The sequence below is a fragment of the Hermetia illucens genome, chromosome 2 (genome assembly GCF_905115235.1).
Source record: "Hermetia illucens chromosome 2, iHerIll2.2.curated.20191125, whole genome shotgun sequence".
Lineage (NCBI taxonomy): Eukaryota > Metazoa > Arthropoda > Insecta > Diptera > Stratiomyidae > Hermetia > Hermetia illucens.
Window position 1 is genome coordinate 32,017,014 of NC_051850.1, and position 18,723 is coordinate 32,035,736.

General features: G+C 40.8%; 1 protein-coding gene across 2 annotated transcripts in view; it reads left to right on the top strand.

Annotated features, from left to right (window-relative positions):
* LOC119650462 (long-chain-fatty-acid--CoA ligase 6) overlaps positions 1–18,723 on the top strand; it is a 149,490-nt gene that overhangs the window by 75,970 nt on the left and 54,797 nt on the right. Inside the window, exon 1 of one of the 2 annotated variants that reach the window (XM_038053326.1) lies at positions 9,795–9,892. The exons of the other annotated variant lie outside the window; for it this stretch is intronic. Coding sequence (XP_037909254.1) covers positions 9,821–9,892 — 72 coding nt within the window. The 5' untranslated portion in view covers positions 9,795–9,820. Of the gene's footprint in view, positions 1–9,794; positions 9,893–18,723 lie in introns of those variants that run through there. 2 annotated transcript variants of the gene reach the window in all.

Genomic DNA, 18,723 nt, shown 5'->3' on the forward strand with positions numbered 1-18,723 from the left:
GGATTGCTGTTGAAACTCATAAAGAGTGAAATATTGAAATGTCAGACTATACAGAATACAACTGACAACTGGTCAGATTTTTAGCCAAAAAATATGATTGTCATGCGATTGAAGTTGAACACAAAAAGAGCAAAGTCATAAAGTTCTCATTTTCAAAAAGAAGATACAGAGAAGTAAAGAGGTATTCACCACTTGGCACGTTCGAAAATAGTTGCCACAACAAACCATGTAGTCACCGAATTTATTCTATAATTGGATACACAATTTATTACCAAGGAATCATATGAGAACAATTGCACACTGTACAGATATTTTTGGCTTACAGGATCGTCATAGCAAAGTCGTCACATGCTCGATTGCCATGAGGGTTTCCGCAATTAATACGCAAATATTTAGAGTGCATGACTCTGGTCTGAAAAATGCCTTGCTAAGAAACTATAGTTCGTCTTCGGGGAGCGAGTAGCTGGTGGTATATTTTTGGCTCGAAACATAATTGCTTTCCCATCAGTTTAAATGGAACATAATCAAAATTTCGATATTTAATGGTGTGGTTAGAACTTGGGATTCAAACACATTTTCGGTTGTTTATTGATTTTTTATTTGCTGTCTGTAATAAATTCTGAAATATATTTTTGATTCGGAAGACATACATTATATATGAACCACTCACTCTGCTAATTTTGGAATTGATTGCCTTTAAAAGCATTTTTTAGATATTAAATCTTTGAATGCTATTAAGATATAATTTACATTTGCCAGACTAACCACCACGAGAGTTTTTGATCATAACGAAAGGCTATAAAAATATTCTTACATAACTTTTTTTGTTAAAGCCCTGTGCAGATAGCTTTCTCTTTCCCAAGGTACCTTTGAAAACGAGTCCCAGGTACCTGAAATACCGAGAAGGTAAAAGTACCTAGAAGCATCTACTTTTCTAACCAGTTTCAGCCGTGTGAAATAGTTCTGCGACTTAATCCATGCCTGCACAGTTGGCTACTGGAAATACCGAAAAAATCTCCAATCCCGATTCGCTCCCATGCACCTTTAAACGACAAAATTCGAATCCACCATAACAGTTCGCACAACGGACCATAATGTTGGAGCCTTTTGATATCGATTTCGCCGTGGACGAAACATCGGCTCCCGCCTCTGCATTCAATCCAGATAATTTATCAACTGATACCAGTGGCCCCAGTATGAATTTGACCTCTCTACTAAAACACCTCTTTGTCTCCAAGCTAGCGTACGCAACTTCCTCAGACGAGGTACATCAAGAGTAGCTTTGGTCCACCTTCATAACTTGTGTATAAAGCTCAAAAGGGATAATGCACCCAACCGCAAGGTGTGGTCATCAAGCCATACAAATACAACAATTTGCGGGAACCAAAATGTTAGGGATTCCAGAACCAAACTAGAAGTCTTCAATTTGTCTACATTGAATCAACGGTATCATAAAATATTGCACCGCGAACTCCCCGAAGGATACTGGCGGCGGAGTCTTGATTCCAATTACAGATTCCTTTCGCACGTCACCCATCTTCTCTTCCTCTGGCTGTCCTTACAATTGCACCCCGTACATGTCTCTCCGCCCAACATTATTCAGTTTATTGTTTTTGTTGTTTCTTGTGTGTCCTTCCCTTAAGCTTGCCCCTTTACCGCTCTCACACGCGGAAGTTTTAAGCCGTTTTGGTCCTCCACTTGCAATTTAGGTAACGCTGCTCAATATTTCCGCACTTCCATCAATTTTGCTGGCCACTACCGATTCTCCAGCAAAGCGATTTATTGCTCCCAACCTTAACTAATTCACTGCAGTGATACACCCCATTTATACTGATTTCTCTAAAGCCTTTGAATCCCTCCCCCCCAGGCTTTACTTAGCTTCCCCAGGCGGGAGTTATAGTAATTGCAACTTCAACAAAATCTTGAACCTAACGCTGAATCTGAAAATGTTGTAAAGGTATCAAATTGAGACTAATAAACCAATCTGTCAAAATATTAGCTAAAAAACTTAATGATTTAAGATTTCTAAAAGGTTGTCTTGTTAAAGTGCTGGAAGCCAAAGTTAAGGCACCGTCTCAAAGCTATACTGTTTCTTTTTGTAGGAAATCGAAGAGCTAAAAATCTTGACACTTCTGCCTTATATGCCTCTGAAATTCCGAGTCGACAAACTCTAAACTGCCAAAAGCCCAACCATTAAAGAAAGAGAAAAAGGTAAACAGTTCCACCGCGTACATATGTTATACCAAACTACTCTGCAACCCTTACAATGTAGCCAAAAAGAGAAGAGGAGGGACTTATACTTTTGTAAAATAGCCTTTAGCTAGATATATGGGTCGCGATTTTAGGGATTCCACTCTATCTGGTATCCAATGGCCTATTCAGATTTGCGTTGGCTGCTGCTGGGTGCAGGCTCATGCATACATTCTCAAATTTTAAACCTACAAAAATGTTAACGCAGGGGTAGATTTTCTTTCCCTACAGTCCAGAAAAATGTCTGATGAATTCTACCGCAGTCTTTCGTTTTTTCATCGCTACTTGTTACGTCGCACCAATTCGAAATCCGAACATCATTCCGATGACGATGGTGTAATGATCCCTGATTTATGACAATCAATGGAGAGTTACGACATGTTGTTAAATAGCAGGTGATACCCTGGCAGGCACAGTGATGCCAAAATCGTAGCCAAAAAAATCCCTCCTCCCGTGGCAATAAGTGCCAAATAGAAGGAGGCAAATACGCAATCGATACTAATGACTTAGTTGCTTTCACATAGGAATCGACCAGAAACCGTGGGAACTACTCTGAGGAATCGTGGAAAACCCTGACATTGTTCCAAAGAATTTTTATCCTGGTTAGCAGATAAGCAGGTGAAAAAGATACTCATACAATCGACCGCTCCCCTTTCCGGAGTAATGACAGATACCAAATTTGCCTTAAACTACGACAGCTCAGTCATTATTACCCTGAAGGGATCGACTTTGGTCAAGGACTATTAAACTTGTAACTTCCCACGCTGCATGTGCAACCGGAAGAGCCAACTCGCACATTAAGCAGTGAAACCACTTAAATCATCACATCCTAAAAGGAAGCAATAAGATCTGGTTGACTACGAGAACTTGGCAGCTGATTGATGAGTGTAAGGAACTGAGAGCTCTAGACGCGCTAGAACTCTAATACCGTGATAAAGTACGAGAAGTACAGGGTTGTTGTTGTTGTGTTTGTTGTGGACAAATATGGGAGTTTATATCTTTGTACCTCCTGCTCTTCATCTATTTGGTGGAGATGACAGCATCACCAGAAGGAAGGACGTGAAGGGATTGAATGTATCCTCAACGCCAGCCTGCTCTGTTTGTTCTCGTACTGAGACGTGAAGCTTGGCAAAATGAGTGTAGATTTAGGAAAGAAGACACTGAGACCCATACTGAAGCCACTCAGCCACAATCGGTAAGAAAGAGCAACAATCCACACATAAAGTCTGAGCTAGCCAAACCTATAATAGAACGTTGAATAATGCTGAGATCATAAAATAAATAAGCCACACGAAAAAACTGGACTCGTGTAAAAGCCTCCATATTTAAAAAATTCCTAGCAAAAAAGGTTGAATACAGAAATGGGCCAGACCTTTTTGTATCAGTTAAATTGTTGGCTTAGTAGGACAGTCAATAACACCCTGAAGAAGGGGACAGTGGGTTCTCAAAATGCAGCATTTGTCTTCTCTTACCAAATGTTTTCAACCAATAAAGGAACTCTATATATACTTTTGAAAAGTTAAATGATCATTGACCTTTCTTTTTAATGTATTTCGCACTACCACGCTATGTACCTTTGCATGCTAATGTACAAATAAATGCATTTTTGCTTAAGAATCAATACATGCAATAGACAAACAATTATTTATATAAGATTCAAAACTGCCAAACGCTTGTTGCATATCGCATTCCGGCAAATGAACCCTGGGAGTGTTGTCGTTAAGCCTAGGAGTCGCAATTTTCACTGATTCTTGGGGCTTCTGTTTCGGACAACCAATTGAAAAGGAGTAGCAGTTTGTTGTAGTTCCTTTGCCGCGGACTGGACCGCACGTTCACTGGTTCATGATTTTGCGGAATTTTTTAGCACCAGACTTGAAGAGAGATTCAAACGCGGTCACTTTGCTCACATACATCTCCTTCCCAGGATATTTGCACAAATAGGCACACTAGAAATGGTTAGATGCTAGCTGCTGATATGCTCATACTTTAGGGGAAGATAATTCTAGCATATCTACTATGCAGTAGAACATACATTGTCAACAAAGCGGGCAAAGTACATCGTGACAATGTGGGGCTAACAAAAGCTACGTTTAAAGCTATAAGCTATATTGGAAGTACGATTACAGACCCAATTTACTTGGCTAGAATGGGACACTTGAGTAAACATATCTTCCAATTTTTAGCCTGGGCGCATCATCTTACCTATCTTTCCTAGCATTTTTAAGCTTTTGTGAAAAACAAAACCTTATGAAAATCGGTTTACTGTCTGACCACCACCGTCACTTCCGTCGGAAGGGGAAGATTAAGTACATCGCTGCACATGATGTTTCACAGTAGTCGGCCCGTCATCGGTGTCATACCAGAACCTCCCTTCAGCTAAATAACTATCAGCGATAGCAGCGAAATAGGCGGGAATACCAAACTTCGCTAGGGATTTGCGTATTAGATTCCAATTGCCCGAACTGAATGCATTTTTCACGTCCAGGGTTACTACCACGCATTTTCGGCTAAGCCAGTAACCAATTTTATGGCATCAATGATTGATCTGGCTTTATGAAACTTATACTGCCGATCTGAAAGGCCGCTTTGGCCCTCAATAACAGGGATCAATCTATTATAGATTACCCGCTCTAACATTTTCCCCACAGTGTCCAAAAGACATATGGGTCTCTATGAGGATGATTCATCTGAAGGTTTACCAGGCTTAGGCAAAAGTACCAACCACTGTCGCTTCCATGCGGCTGGAAATACTCCTTCGGACATGCACGTTTCGAACAACTCAGCAAACATGTCCGGCCTGGATTTCACGGCAAATTTAGGGGCCTTATTCGTTCAGGCCCAGCGCTTCATTGTTTCCTATTCTACCGCATAACTCCATCAGCTCGTCTCTCCATGGATTTACGTGCGCTTCTGAGCAAAGCTCCTTAAAGGATTTCCTCTTACTTCGTTGGATGGCGAGCTTGAGAGTTTTGCGGGCTACCTTATAGGCGCACTCTGCTTGCCCCTGATCGACTCTACCTACCGTCATCTGAGCCGCTCTTCTGGCTCGGTGGCAGGCCGGTCGAAGGCTGACCAGTTCACCATTCCACCAGCAGTTTGGTCTTCTACCGGGGAATGAGCACCTCCTAGGCATGGACGCGTCACATGCTCTGGCGATGCATTGGGCTCTTTCCATAGGAGTGCCTGTTTTATCAGGTTGATCTAACCATACCTCTATGAAGGTCTGCTCAACCAAAGGTTTTGCAGAACAGCCTGAAATCTTTCTCGGTTTCGGGCATGATGGGTCTTTGCCCTGTGTCTCGCTGACGCACCAGGACATACCACGCACCACCGCAGAGGTGACCAAGATCAGGTCTACAACCGAACCTAACCCCCCTTTCTGAAAAGTGTTTACAACACCTTCATTAGTCAAGACTATGTTCATCTGTGCAAAAGCTTCTAATAAACTGCGCCCCTTGACATTTGATTCTTTGCTACCCCACTCAAGGGTCCAAGCGTTAAAATCACCAGCAATCACCTCGGACTTCGACCCCTTGCGTCGAGAACAAGATTATCAAGCATTTGCTCGAATTCAGACAGTGTCAAACTTGGTGGGGCGTACCAGCTGTATATATATACATCGCTTATTTTCGCCCAAACAAAGCCACTGGCTGCCTGACAATGCAGTGCATTGTATGACCTGTCGACCGCAAGCGCATATGGCCATTCCACCAGTCGAATCTGAGCCACCGTGACGGTTTCTATACGGTTCACATATCATGGCGATTTCCATCTGAGATTCGTACGTGGTCTGCTCAATTATATCCTGAGCGACCCTGCAATGATTCAGGTTTATTTGAATAAACCTCATTTTCTCATTGCAGTGAGCGTCTTCCTAAATTCCGGACATTTACTACTTCCGGCAATATGCCGGTCATCCTTTTCCTCTTTTACCTCGCACAATAGGCATTTGGGGTCCCTATTGCACTCCCTGGCAATATAGCCTTTCTCCCCACACTTTCTGCATCGATCGGATCGATCAAAGCTGCAGGTGCATACCTTCGGGAAACGTTCAAACATGAGGCATTTAAAACACCTCTTTAGTGAAATTTGTTCTCTAAACCGTCAGACAACCCATCCAATCCGAACTTTTCCGACCGCCAAGAACATCTGCGCTGCCTCCGCTGGTAATCGTATTGTGGCCGTTTGAGTACGGTTTAGTTTAGGCACGCACCGCGGCATTCTGCCCAAGTGAGTTTTTGACTTGAGTACGAAAGTCATTAGTTTTGCCAACGCTGGATCTTTTCAACTCGAACATGAGTTCCTCTTTATGGGTTCTTCGGATTTTGTTCACATTTCCGCCCAGATCTTTTAGGTCAGGATCAGCTTTGATCTTTCTGAGTATCTCCACGTAGGACAAATTGCCCTTACTGGAGATAACAATCGCATCTTGATGAGCTCGCACTTTTGCTTTTCCTCTCGCTGTTTTGCTGGTAACTTTAGTCCATCCATCGTTTTCGTTCTTCTTGGGCTTCGCAACGGTGGCCGACTTTCCTACATTCGCTGTATGCTTTTCTCCTTCTAAACTATTAGCGCAGGTTTTCAGAATTGCCTGTCCGCGTTTTTTTCTCTTAAACGCCTCCTGATTATTAAGAAGATCCCCCTCTTTTTCACGTACTCGTTTATTTCGCAGTGATTCGATGGCAGTACGGTTAGGTGTCACTTGAGTTGACTGTGACACTGTTGGCACAGCAGGGTTCGGCGTATCCTCAGTATTCTTTTCCTCCATCTGTGATCTAACTCTAATAGCCTTCACTATGGTTTGGTGCATGTTATGCTTGTCCTTGGTAAACTCGGACTGCTCAACTATTTTTGCCCCAAGCTGGGGTAATTCCTCCGGATCGGAACTTTGTTCTCTATGAAAAATGACAGGATTACCCCTTTCGTACGCTCCTTCATTTTTGGCGTTTATTGAACTTCCTGTACCTTATCCTTTACCGTCTTTGACATTGATGGAGATCTCATAGTTAACGCGCTTCTTTTGAATTGATCTTTTTTTGATCCTGGAGCACCTCCTGTTGTCGCACATCTTGAACATATACGGTGGGTGTTATCACTGTTTTTTCCTGTCCAACGATCTGCCTTCAGTTCACCTTTGTTTGGTCTTGTTACCGGTGTTCTCGGTAAGGTTGTACTTCCCTTGAAGACCTTCTTCTCCAGATCCAAATCATTTGTAACATTATATGCCAAAGTGGTCAAATTGTCCACCACAATCGAAGGATATCAACGACCGAGACCCCGCTAGCTCACTCCCAAAAGCTGGGGGTTCCGAGCCCCTGCACCGTAAGCTTCTTCCTTCTCTCGCCTTCCATGGTGGTTTTAGGTTCTGGGTATCCATCCCATAGCCATTTTGGTCCAGGCGCCAAAGATAAGCAAACACTAGCGCATAGACAGTCAAAAAAAACTGCATCAACACATATTTACACATTAATAGGTACGCCTCTACCCGGCGGGATCGCGCCTAATGGGCGATTTGCCAACTCCTTGCAGATCTGTCTTTCGGTCTGTTCGTCGGTCTGTCACACGCATTTTCCTCGGAAACGGTTGTAGCGATTGAAACCAAATTTGGTGGGAAGGTGGGAACTATGAACGCTCACGCATACAGTGAATTATGTCATTCTAGATCGAACTTAAGGGGGTGCAATTTTTTTTCCCACCAAATGCCGGTCTTAGTTTTGACATCTGTTGAAAAGATGGGGAATGTGTAGAGCCGAAAGTGCTCATTTCTTTAACGAACCCATTCTCAGAAACTACCCAACCGAAAAATCTGAAAAAAACTCATACCGATATCTGTTCAAGTTAAGTTTATAATAGTATATTACTATAATTTTTAGTAATTAGCTGTAAAGCGCCCCTTAAGTTCAAATGTCCACTCAAATATTCCTATATAAGAAAAACACAAAACCTTTCATAACTGAAGCGTCCAGCTTCCGGTTTTCAATCCCACCCCGTAGGTAAAAATAACGCTGAATGGATTCACAGCTTCCATATAAAGTGATAAAACTGAACCATCTGAGCATCAATCCATAAGTAATCGATAATCAAATATGTGTATTTTGAAGCATTTTGTGCCTGAACTTGCCCTCACAGTCCAACCCCTTCTACGACTGGTTTTTCCCCAAACGCGTTGCCGGCAGTGTAATCGTTTTAGTTGTATGCAAGAAAAATATCTACAATGTACATATATATTTACATGTTTTTATCTTGCTGCCAAATTTTAATTAGACATTCCTACACGCAACTGAATTTGTAACATTTTATATAAAATGTTCTTCTCAGAGACCATAAAATAATATATTCAATCACCAAACTGAAAAGAAAGAAAGTCCCATATTTCCTTTCAGACATTCCGTCTCAAGCGGTCAAATTGGCCTCGAGACGGAGAGTTCCGAGCAAACTGAGCATTTTCGAAAAGAACACAATGAATAAGATTAAAGATTTGTAGAATAGATTTGGGCGGAACGACAAGGAATCTTTGGATTCAGCAAAATGAAAATGTCGGGTGAGAGTCTCAGTGTGGCTCTAGGAAACAAAAATAGATCAAAATTTATCAGAGCATCGAACTACAAGAGATGTATTTTCGCGAAGATGCTTCAACAGGAGCCATACACACACAGGTACCACTGTACAGGATGAATGTCTTTTTGGCAATGGTCAAACAGTTGAATCGTAGCTTTTAAAACGACAACGACAAGAACGTGAAAATTTTGTTCAGAATTTTCGCGATCGGATCATAACGATTATTTTGTACTTTCCATTAAATTAAAATATTTTTAAAGATCGGGAAAAGTTCAGAAAAAGATAAAATGCTACAATTGTGCAGTTGACACCTGAACGTGTCGTGCAAGATAGTGTGTACGTGCTTCAAAAACTTATCAAAAATTATATTTACTCTCCATTGAATTACATCAACTTCTGAATCTCCAACATAATCCTAAAATTATTTTTAATTCGTGTGATAATATTCAAGATACTTTTGTGTTTTTAGAACATATCCTTGACTTGATATCAATCCTGAAAATACTCCAAGAATCGAAACCAGCAACAATCAAAAAGAAAAGAAAATTTTTGAGTAGGCAAATTACCTCAGACCAGCAGGAATATAACATACGTACATACAATATATTTTAATGTTATTACCCAACACATTTCAAAAAATAAGATACAAATCTTTTGACTACAAGATTTATAGATTTTCTTTTCTTTTTGATTGTTAAATGAAAATGTCGAAGAGATAATTTTACGATTCCGCCTGTGTGTTTTTTGGTGTATAATTCTGCGGCAAAATATTTTTTATACCCGTTGTGTAATACGAAAATAATATAATCCGTTTATTCGGTTGAAAACTAAGGAATTCTAGGTTTTTTTTCGCTCGGAATATGTGAATAATACTCAAAGAATTTAATTTCAGAAAAATAGAGGAAATTATTTCAAGGATACAGTGAAGTGATTATTTTGTATGTGTGGTGAATTATCGTCCCTGAAATTTGTCAATATAATTTAATAGATTGTGAGATCAAGGATCGAGAAAATGGCGTGCTGTGGAAAAACAACTGTAGTTCGTCCACCAATTGATTTAAGTAAGAGCAGTGATGTTCTGAAGGTAAATTGATGAATAAAATTGGATATTGGTCGAACATGTGGTCGGCAAATGTATATTGAAAGAGAAAATCAAAAGTAGTGGAAAATCTTAAAATTTGCTACGCTAGCTCCTATTTTTCCTTATTCGTGACCTTTCGGCCTCGCTTAATTAAAGCCTTTCAGGCGAAATTTTGTGTAACAAAGGTTTCAAAGCACATCAAAAATTAAGAAATAATAAAACAATATCTCCACGAGCTCACTTGAAATAATCGTCACTTTTGGAAACTTTACTTTTTCTAGGATTCATACGATCCTAGATACTTTTATATATCTAAAAAAGCGGCCCATAACCCTTCTTTTGAAATTAATGTATAACTTTTTTCCACTTTACTTTCCACATTATTTAATGTAAATTCCACTGTTTTCAATTGCTATGTGGTAGAAGATATAAATATGTAGATAAAGCGGTTCATTCATTGAAAAAAAATAAAAATAAATTGCTCAGCCAGAAACGAATCAAATCAAATTACAGCATAGATTCTCTGGTTCGCATACTTGAAATTAGGCTTACGATTTTGATTTTATACACAAACAAAAATTAATCTAAGAAAAAATGTATATATCTATCATGACTTCCAAGAGAAAGAAATTTTAAGTTCCAAGTCGAAGTGATCATGAGTGTTGATAAAAGATATATCAAACCTCCAAAAGTAGATAGATGAGTGGCCACTCTGAGGAGCCCAATGAGCATTGTAGTACACCATTTTGATACCACAAACTCCCAAGACCCTATCTACAATAAGAAGAAGAAGGGCAGCCAAATCTAGTCGGCTCAAATCTTCCGTGCGAGGCCGCAGTATTTACGAAAGATAGCAGCACTCCCACTCTACAACCAGAATTCTCTTTGATTATCTCAAAACACTGTTTACCTAATATCTACAGTTTGGCTTCACCCTCATCATCATCATCAACGGCGCAACAACCGGTATCCGGTCTAGGCCTGCCTTAATAAGGAACTCCAGACACCTCGGTTTTGCGCCGAGGTCCACCAATTCGATATCCCTAAAAGCTGTCTGGCATCCTGACTTCCTCTCGTCTCTTCGTAATATCGGGTATGCGAATTGTAGGATACAAAAGCCCGCAGAATTGGGTTTTGTTGTAAGAGATCCAGATCCTCGTCGACTTAGAGCATGTGGAGAGCCTTTGCCATCTGAAGTCAACGACTGCCAAATAGTACGAGTAAATTCTACCTTTCACACTCACCAGCGGAACGTGTACTGCGCTCACCGAAGAAATGCCAAGAGCCTGGTCAATCCGTCACCCTGTTCCCTTCTATGTTCCTGTGACTTGAAACCCACAGCAGGCTGACTTTGGACGCGTTGCCCACATGGTTCAGCGCATCCCTGCACTGCCCCACAAGCCTAGATGATGTGGCCAGTGAGTACCGGCCTTAATGGCCGCTTAACTACCGCACAGAATGACTATGTTAGGTCTGGGATTCGAATCATGTTCTAGCCCCTGTCAGCCCTCCACTATCACAAGTAGTTCCACTTGAAATACACTGACGTATCCTGGAAGACAGCACGGCTTGGCTACCCTGTGTGCATCCCGCAAAAATTCCACAAGTCTGCCTGTAGTGAATACTGTGTCATAACCCCACAACGCATCGCAATTCTCCGTGAAGCCTAAGTTGCGTGTGGCGTAGTCCATTGGGAACGCTTAGATTTCGCGAAGTATCTCATCTAGGATATTACTATGCGCGTAAGGCTTCGCTATCGACTATCCCAACTGACAGAATGTATTCCACTGCTGTACGATACAACGTAGGAGGAAGAAGTGTAGGAGTAGAGAGGCATTCGCCGGGCAGAACTGCAGAGCCCCAGCAGCAGATGCATATGCGGTTGTTTGGACTCTATTAAGCTTGGTCCTATTGTATTTCATCCGACTTGTGGCTTAGCATCGGCCAGAACACGATAAAACCATAAGTTAAGACAGAACAAACCTGGCTGTGTATATCCAAACAACCATCCTTGGACGGAGGCCTTATTTCCTCACGAAGGACCTCTTGCAAGCGTAGAAGGCTAAACAGACCATCCTAGCTCTCGGTTCAATGTTTAACCTCCAAGTTGAATTAGATGTAAATATATCACATATTTTCAATATTACAATAATTGTCCATCATTTAAATTGTATAAAAGACTTAAATTTTCTTTAAATTAGCAATGCTGAATTTTATAGAACTATCTTTTATATGGTATTGTTTTCATTCGAAAAGGATTCAGAACTGTCCGGCCAAGTAGAGAGGATGTCGCAGGAGTTTATAGCAACTCCTGTGATAAGACAGCACCTTTTCTTCGCTAAGTGGACCCATTGTCCAGCAATTTTTCGTTTGCGATATCCTGTCCAACCAATGAAATTGCTATTCTAAGTTCAGATAAAAGTATCTATCCTTTTCGTGCTCACTTAAATTGGAGAGTAAAGAATGAATCCAGATTTCCTGCTACAGACGACCGCTTCTTGATTTATTATCTACAACATGGATTGCCGATACTGAGGCATCTACACAAAGCTGGTGTAATCATCAGAAAGAACATCCTACCTAATCTGCTTGAGGATAGGGTCCTCTCGGGGACAGACCATCGATTAAAGAAGCATCTTCTAGAAGACTAAACTGGAATCATTTGACCCATTACAATTGACTAAACCTAATCAATACCCATGGTTCAAGAAGCTTCAGCCGTTTTGTCTCTCCACCCATCCCATTTCGTTACAAGGCTATACATGCCCTCACTTTGTAGCATGGCGTCAATTATGTTTGCCCCCATCTTCCCGGTAAAGAAACATTGGAAATGGCGCTTCTCCACGGAAAAAAAAAATTGGGAGGGATCTTTACAGTGAACAAATTCGCGCGAAATACCAGCCGCCATTAAGTAACTGAGATACTCAATGTAATTTCATCTGACTTCTGTTATATATACGTCTCTGTGCAATTCATCTACCCCAAGATTCGAATGCGGATCCTCTATTCACGAGTGACCGCCTCCTTGTTTTCTTTCCTTTCTTTTTGAGATATGGACATATATAGACTTCTGTGCTGTGCGGTAGCGGATGCCAATAGTAAAGCGCCTTATCGCTGAACCTGCGCTAGTCACTTCCGATACATCTACACCAACTCACACTTCAGAATCATAAGAAATGACAGACACAAACAAGCTGAACAGGAAACCACGTCATCTGGTTACAGGACTTTTATCATTCACTATCACCCGGCTAATCGCATACAACCCAACTGCAACCACATCCACGGTACTCCGAATAAGTTCATCTTCGAGCCTATCAAAGTGCTGAGGTAGGCTCAGATTCGATAGTGATCTTCCCAGCTTGTATGTAGGATGTCTACTTTGGTATTCGCCAGAACTAGGAAGAATCCGTCTTCAGTCATCGATCTGCTAACTCGACTGTTGGGCAACTCGAGCCGCTGCAGACCACTATATGAGGCACTCAAGAAATCCGAGCCAAGCATAGATCCCTGAACGGCCCCCATATGATCTTGACTGACTTGACGTACTCTTCCAAGGTCTTGTAGAGTAGGGCGCAATCCTTTAAGTAGTCTCTCAAAATCAACAAGAGGTAGCCTGAAACGTAGAATCGATTTTCCAGTGCGTCAAACATTGCAGACGTTTTTTACATCCACCGTTATGAGTAGCACTACTCGTCAACAATGATGGCTATGCACTTCAGTTCGTCTAACCTCTTAAACAAAATCGCATCACTTGTCGATGGCTTTACCCTGAAACCATACCACTGTGGCGACAGGCCACCCGCAGCCAATTTTGTCTAAGCGGACCTTTCGAACAGCTTCCCCGCTGTATCCAACATCTTGAGAGAACGGTATGTTGATGGTCATCCGGCATTAAAACTTTAAAGAGAAATGCCGATATTGTCCATTATGAAGGCTGTTAAAAAAATCGCGACAACAATACTTGATAAAGAAGACAATAAAAGCAAACTGCTCAAATTATTTAAAAAAATACTTTACCAAGAAATACAATGAAACCTTCCCTATAACCCGAAGCCCAAAGATACCCTGGTAGTCAAAGAGTATAATCGATTACCGAATCATACGAGTATCTTTCACTACTGGACGACTTCTTCAGAAAATTAACAACGAGGATGCAGCAGGTTGGAGGCAGTAATGACTTTAATGATAAAATTAAAGAAAATCAAGCTGGAACCATGGTTGAGTTGGTTGAGCTTCAGTCTCTTGTTGCCCCTAGTTCAAATCCCAATCATCAGAGACGTTTGTGTTCTTCTTTGTAAGTTTATTAGTTACATACTATGAAGTGTAATGATAACGAAACACGATCTCTTTGAAAATACGAAAATAAATAAGGAAGATACTTTTTTTGGTGCTGGAACCGAACGGCTTGTTGGTGACCCTGCATGTGGAAAATGTCTCCGTAAAAGAAACCATACAAATCATGATATCCCTTTCAAAGCAAAATTTGCAGAACTGCTCTGTGGTAATACGTTCTCCATAGTTCTAATCTCTAGTTCTTCTAGTTCTAGTTTATTGACCAGATGGACGATGAGGCAGTTAGATCACCTATTTCACCGGTAGAAGACCAAACTTTAAGAGATCAGTTTGAAGAGAAATGTTACATGTTATGGCAACATAACATGGTTATAAACTAGTCACCCAAAAAATCGGGGCTCTGAGCACTCCTCCTGCTTACTTAATACCGTCTATATACCGACCACTTGGTATGCTTGACCCAGCCTTGAAAAAGCTCGAGAAGTTCATCAAGAAGAGACTCGACCAAGCTCCACAGAGTGGAGCTGTCTTCTTATGGCAGTCGTGGGTGCGGTTCATCGAGTTGAGGCGTGCAGCTTCATGTTAGAAATCCTTTAATCCCTGAAATCCGTAGAATAAGCTAAACATGTGGATATTGAAGCATGATATGAGAGACCGACCTCTGCTCAATAGCACGCTTGAGGATCAGAGGAGGATGGAGATCACGTCAGGGGTAGCGCAGGGATCTATCCTAGGATCGAATGATTGTCTGCTAAAACTCGACATGGTGGTTGTGATATTAGTTGTCGTTCTGTTGAAGAGACGCAAAATAAACTTGGCATATTGATACGATAGATAAGTAGGTGGATGAAAATTCATGGTTCCAATAGTTAAACACGTCAGATTGACGATCGACTCGAAAATGAGCTTTTTCGAGCAAATCAAAACAGCAGCACTGAATGAATGACAACTGTCTTGGCAAGATGGGTCAAAAGGCAGATGGACTGTGCGGTTTATCGGAAGCTTGGGTTCTGCGATTGATTCGAGAGCATGATAAGATTGAATATCTCCTTACCTTCCAAGTACGTACGGAGGTTTTCAGTTTTAACTGATTCTGCAGGCAGGATCCTCTGACTGTGCTTTTTGCAATGGGGTGGCGGACGACGCCGATCGCAACTTTTTTTCTTGTGGAAAAAGTGATGCGATTCATCAGCAACTTTTTATAGGTAGGAGTTCGTGAAGCACTAACAAATGGAGTCGTGTTGCTTCTTATTATGAAGAAGATTGAGCTCAACTAGTGGATAGCCACAGTAGCAGGAGGCTCTTTAAACTAACAAACTCCCTTCCTCCTCTTTTCCCCATTATTGAAAGGAATTTCCTGATTTGAAGGCAGGGGGAGGGGGGGGGGGGGCAAGGGCAAGGCTAGCCCAAAATAATGTATTACATGGTTCCAGGGTAGATCTCCGATGACGGGGACTTGTTTAATTGTTAGTCTAACGGGTTGAAACTACGGAGTCCCATACTCAGTGTGTAATCGCACTCACCCCCAAAAGCAAAAAAAAAAAACTTAACCAAAAGGTTTGAACCAGAAAAATATTAAGTTTACCATTTAAATCAAGAATAATGGAGCGTTCAGATTTGACCGAACCGGAAACCATAGGACCCTATACTTAAACGTCGCTTCCCACGATCAACCAAAACCAATCAACCAACCAAATTAACATTTTCAAAATTTTATTCCATTGTACATGCCAAAAAAGCTCGCCAAAATTATTAAGTGAACCTCAACAGATTTTCAAGCAAACAGATATGGTCGAAGGTTTTTTTTACGAGAAAACATTTTTTTGCGGTGATAAGCTCCTAAAGAGTGAATAGTTCTTCTCGAAGTTTTTAGATGAAGAATTTCGTACCTAGGTAGGTTGTCCCCATTATCGTGGAGTCGGTAGGATTACCCAGTGTATTTTGAGGCCTGGATTTTACATAGATGCACCATTCCACTTTTTAATCCCAACTCCCATGCGTTTCATCCAATATCAGTTTCGAAAAGTACTAAACCAGCCCTTCCATTTGATATCCCACATGACCACATTCTTTCCAAAAAATTACATCGGGGAGCACTCTTCAATTCACAGATCACATGTTCTCTCTTCTCAGCCTTAGCTGAGAAGTTTCCAAATAGATCGGGTGTGACAGACAGACAGACGAGCATTGAAACCATTCTAATAGGGTTCTGGGTATAACAAAAAGCTTAGCCCCCCGTTGGTTGTCCAGGTCCTATTTATACCTTGATATTCTGTAAAGGGGCGACAGGATATTTGCAAAAAAATTTTTTATATCGAAGTAAATGTAGTCAAAATGGCCTAGAGTGGCTATATTCCACAGTTTAAGTATACGTACTGGTCAATTTTGCTTTTTCCGCAGACGAGACAGCCCCTTTCTGTAACCTGAACTGACGATGGATAATTTTCTTGGTGACACGTACGCTAGAATGAAAGAAATAGTGGACCAATTGAAGATCCAAGCTTTGAAAGGCTCTGACATGTAATAGATGGTCTCGGCGGAAGTATCGCAATAATCTCTGGTATTCAGCCTCAGCAGTTACAGTTGAGTTCCGCAAGCGTTCTTGTAGCTTTTCGTCATCCTGCTACGCTATTACCAACTCTTCGGGGGTGATAACCACGGCTGCGATATTGTCACTTCTTGTCAAGTGGAATAGTATCTTGAAAAAATGGCCTATCTCTTTGCTGCAGGCCAGGAGAACGGTTGTGTCCGCAAACGAGTCAACCATGCCTCGAAGATTGTTAACAATCCTCAGCCGTTGGTACTACAGCATTGTTGCTAGCATTTTAGCTTTTAGCTTTTTAGAGAAAAAATCAAGTAGCTTCCAAGTGTCTTTGAGGAATTAACACTTCAACACTGCTTTAATGGTTCGATCTGATGCATTGTTGGTGATTGAGAAGGTAGCGTGTGCTAGGTGTATTTGACGTGGTTTGACATTTGACTTAAAAACCTCAATGGTGTTTGAATACGCGTAAGATACCGTAGCGCTTCAACTTGAAACTCGCTGAAAATTTACCTTTGAGCTCATCTGTTGCTACTCTTGAAAGTAATTATTTTAGATTTCGAAATCAAAGCAAGCTTTTGTTAACAAGCCTAGAGAACAATCTCGGTTTACTTCAAGTGCTTTATCCAAATACGTTAAACAATATTTTTCCACACTACCTATAAGGTTAGTTACCACAGGTTTTCGTGCCTTTGGGATCTATGACTTCTAGATACATAGCCAAGATGAGATAAGAATGGCTAACAAAGCAGCATATGTTCTTAAGATGGAGGCATGGCAATCTTGAATCAAAGTAGTATCAAAGTATTTTTAGAAATAGAGTATCTTTTTATGGTATATTTTCTATGTTCGAAACCAAATTCTTAATTTAAAGTTTAGTTTTATGAAGCCTCCTGGAGAAGAGTTCCAATACAAAAAGTTACATCGAGTACTTTTGAATGGAGACATCATCCAGTGGTCAAATCTTACAGTTTTTACACAAAATCCATCTAAGGACCTTTTTTATGAAATTCCAAATAAGACCCTTACAATGAAAATGTGATGGCAAAGGATTTCCTCATTGAAAATATTTCTTACGCTTCGAAAATTCTGGCGATTTCCGCTGCCGGTAGAGAGTCTACCTACGCTCAAATAGCCCAACATAAAACATTTTGACAATTATTTCATAAATCACTTTATTAAATTCAACTACCGACAATCTCCCGCTGGCTTTTTGGCTCCCATCGAGTACTTAATTGTTACTCATAAGTATACGTTCCTCAGTCATGAGGAGAAATATGTATTTCACAATCTTTTTGCTGTAATAACTCATAATACGAAACATCCTTGTCGATGAAAAGTCAAGTGCAAAAGAACAATGTATTTTTGGAAAGCATGCCTGGACCAAACCACGGAAATTGAATTTTAGAGAATCGCTTAATAGTTTGACATGTTTACACATATTAAGAAATTATTGTTTAAATTAGTTGTGTTGAATGATATAATGAAAGAATCGTTTCATCTGTTTACATTTAAGATTAAAATAACCTAAATGCCACGGGCAGGGCGTTAATGGATATTACATCAAAGAAACTATCGAACCAACCACCCGATTGTCAAAATAAACAAAGGAAGATAATGCCGCAATCATAGTGTTATTTATTAAATGAAGGCAAAACACAGAAGGGAATATCGAATTAGTGGAGGTCCTTATTAAGGCAGGCCTAGACCTAGGCCTAGTTGATGATGATGAAAACACAGAAAACAAATTCCTCAATACATATTGTCCTCAGAGGGAGGAGCAAGTAAATGGCTTGCCTTAGGTGTAAAAGTAAAGAAGGAGACAGAGTCAAAGAACCCAAGCAGTAGGGCGTTGTAGGACCGGCATACTTCAAACATGTCTACACTAGGTATGTTATGAGAGGCGGTGTGGAAAATAATAACTGAGTTGGCAGAGCAGTCCACCAGACATTTGCAAAGTTTGGAAAGGGTATACCTATCAAGGACGATACGGCGT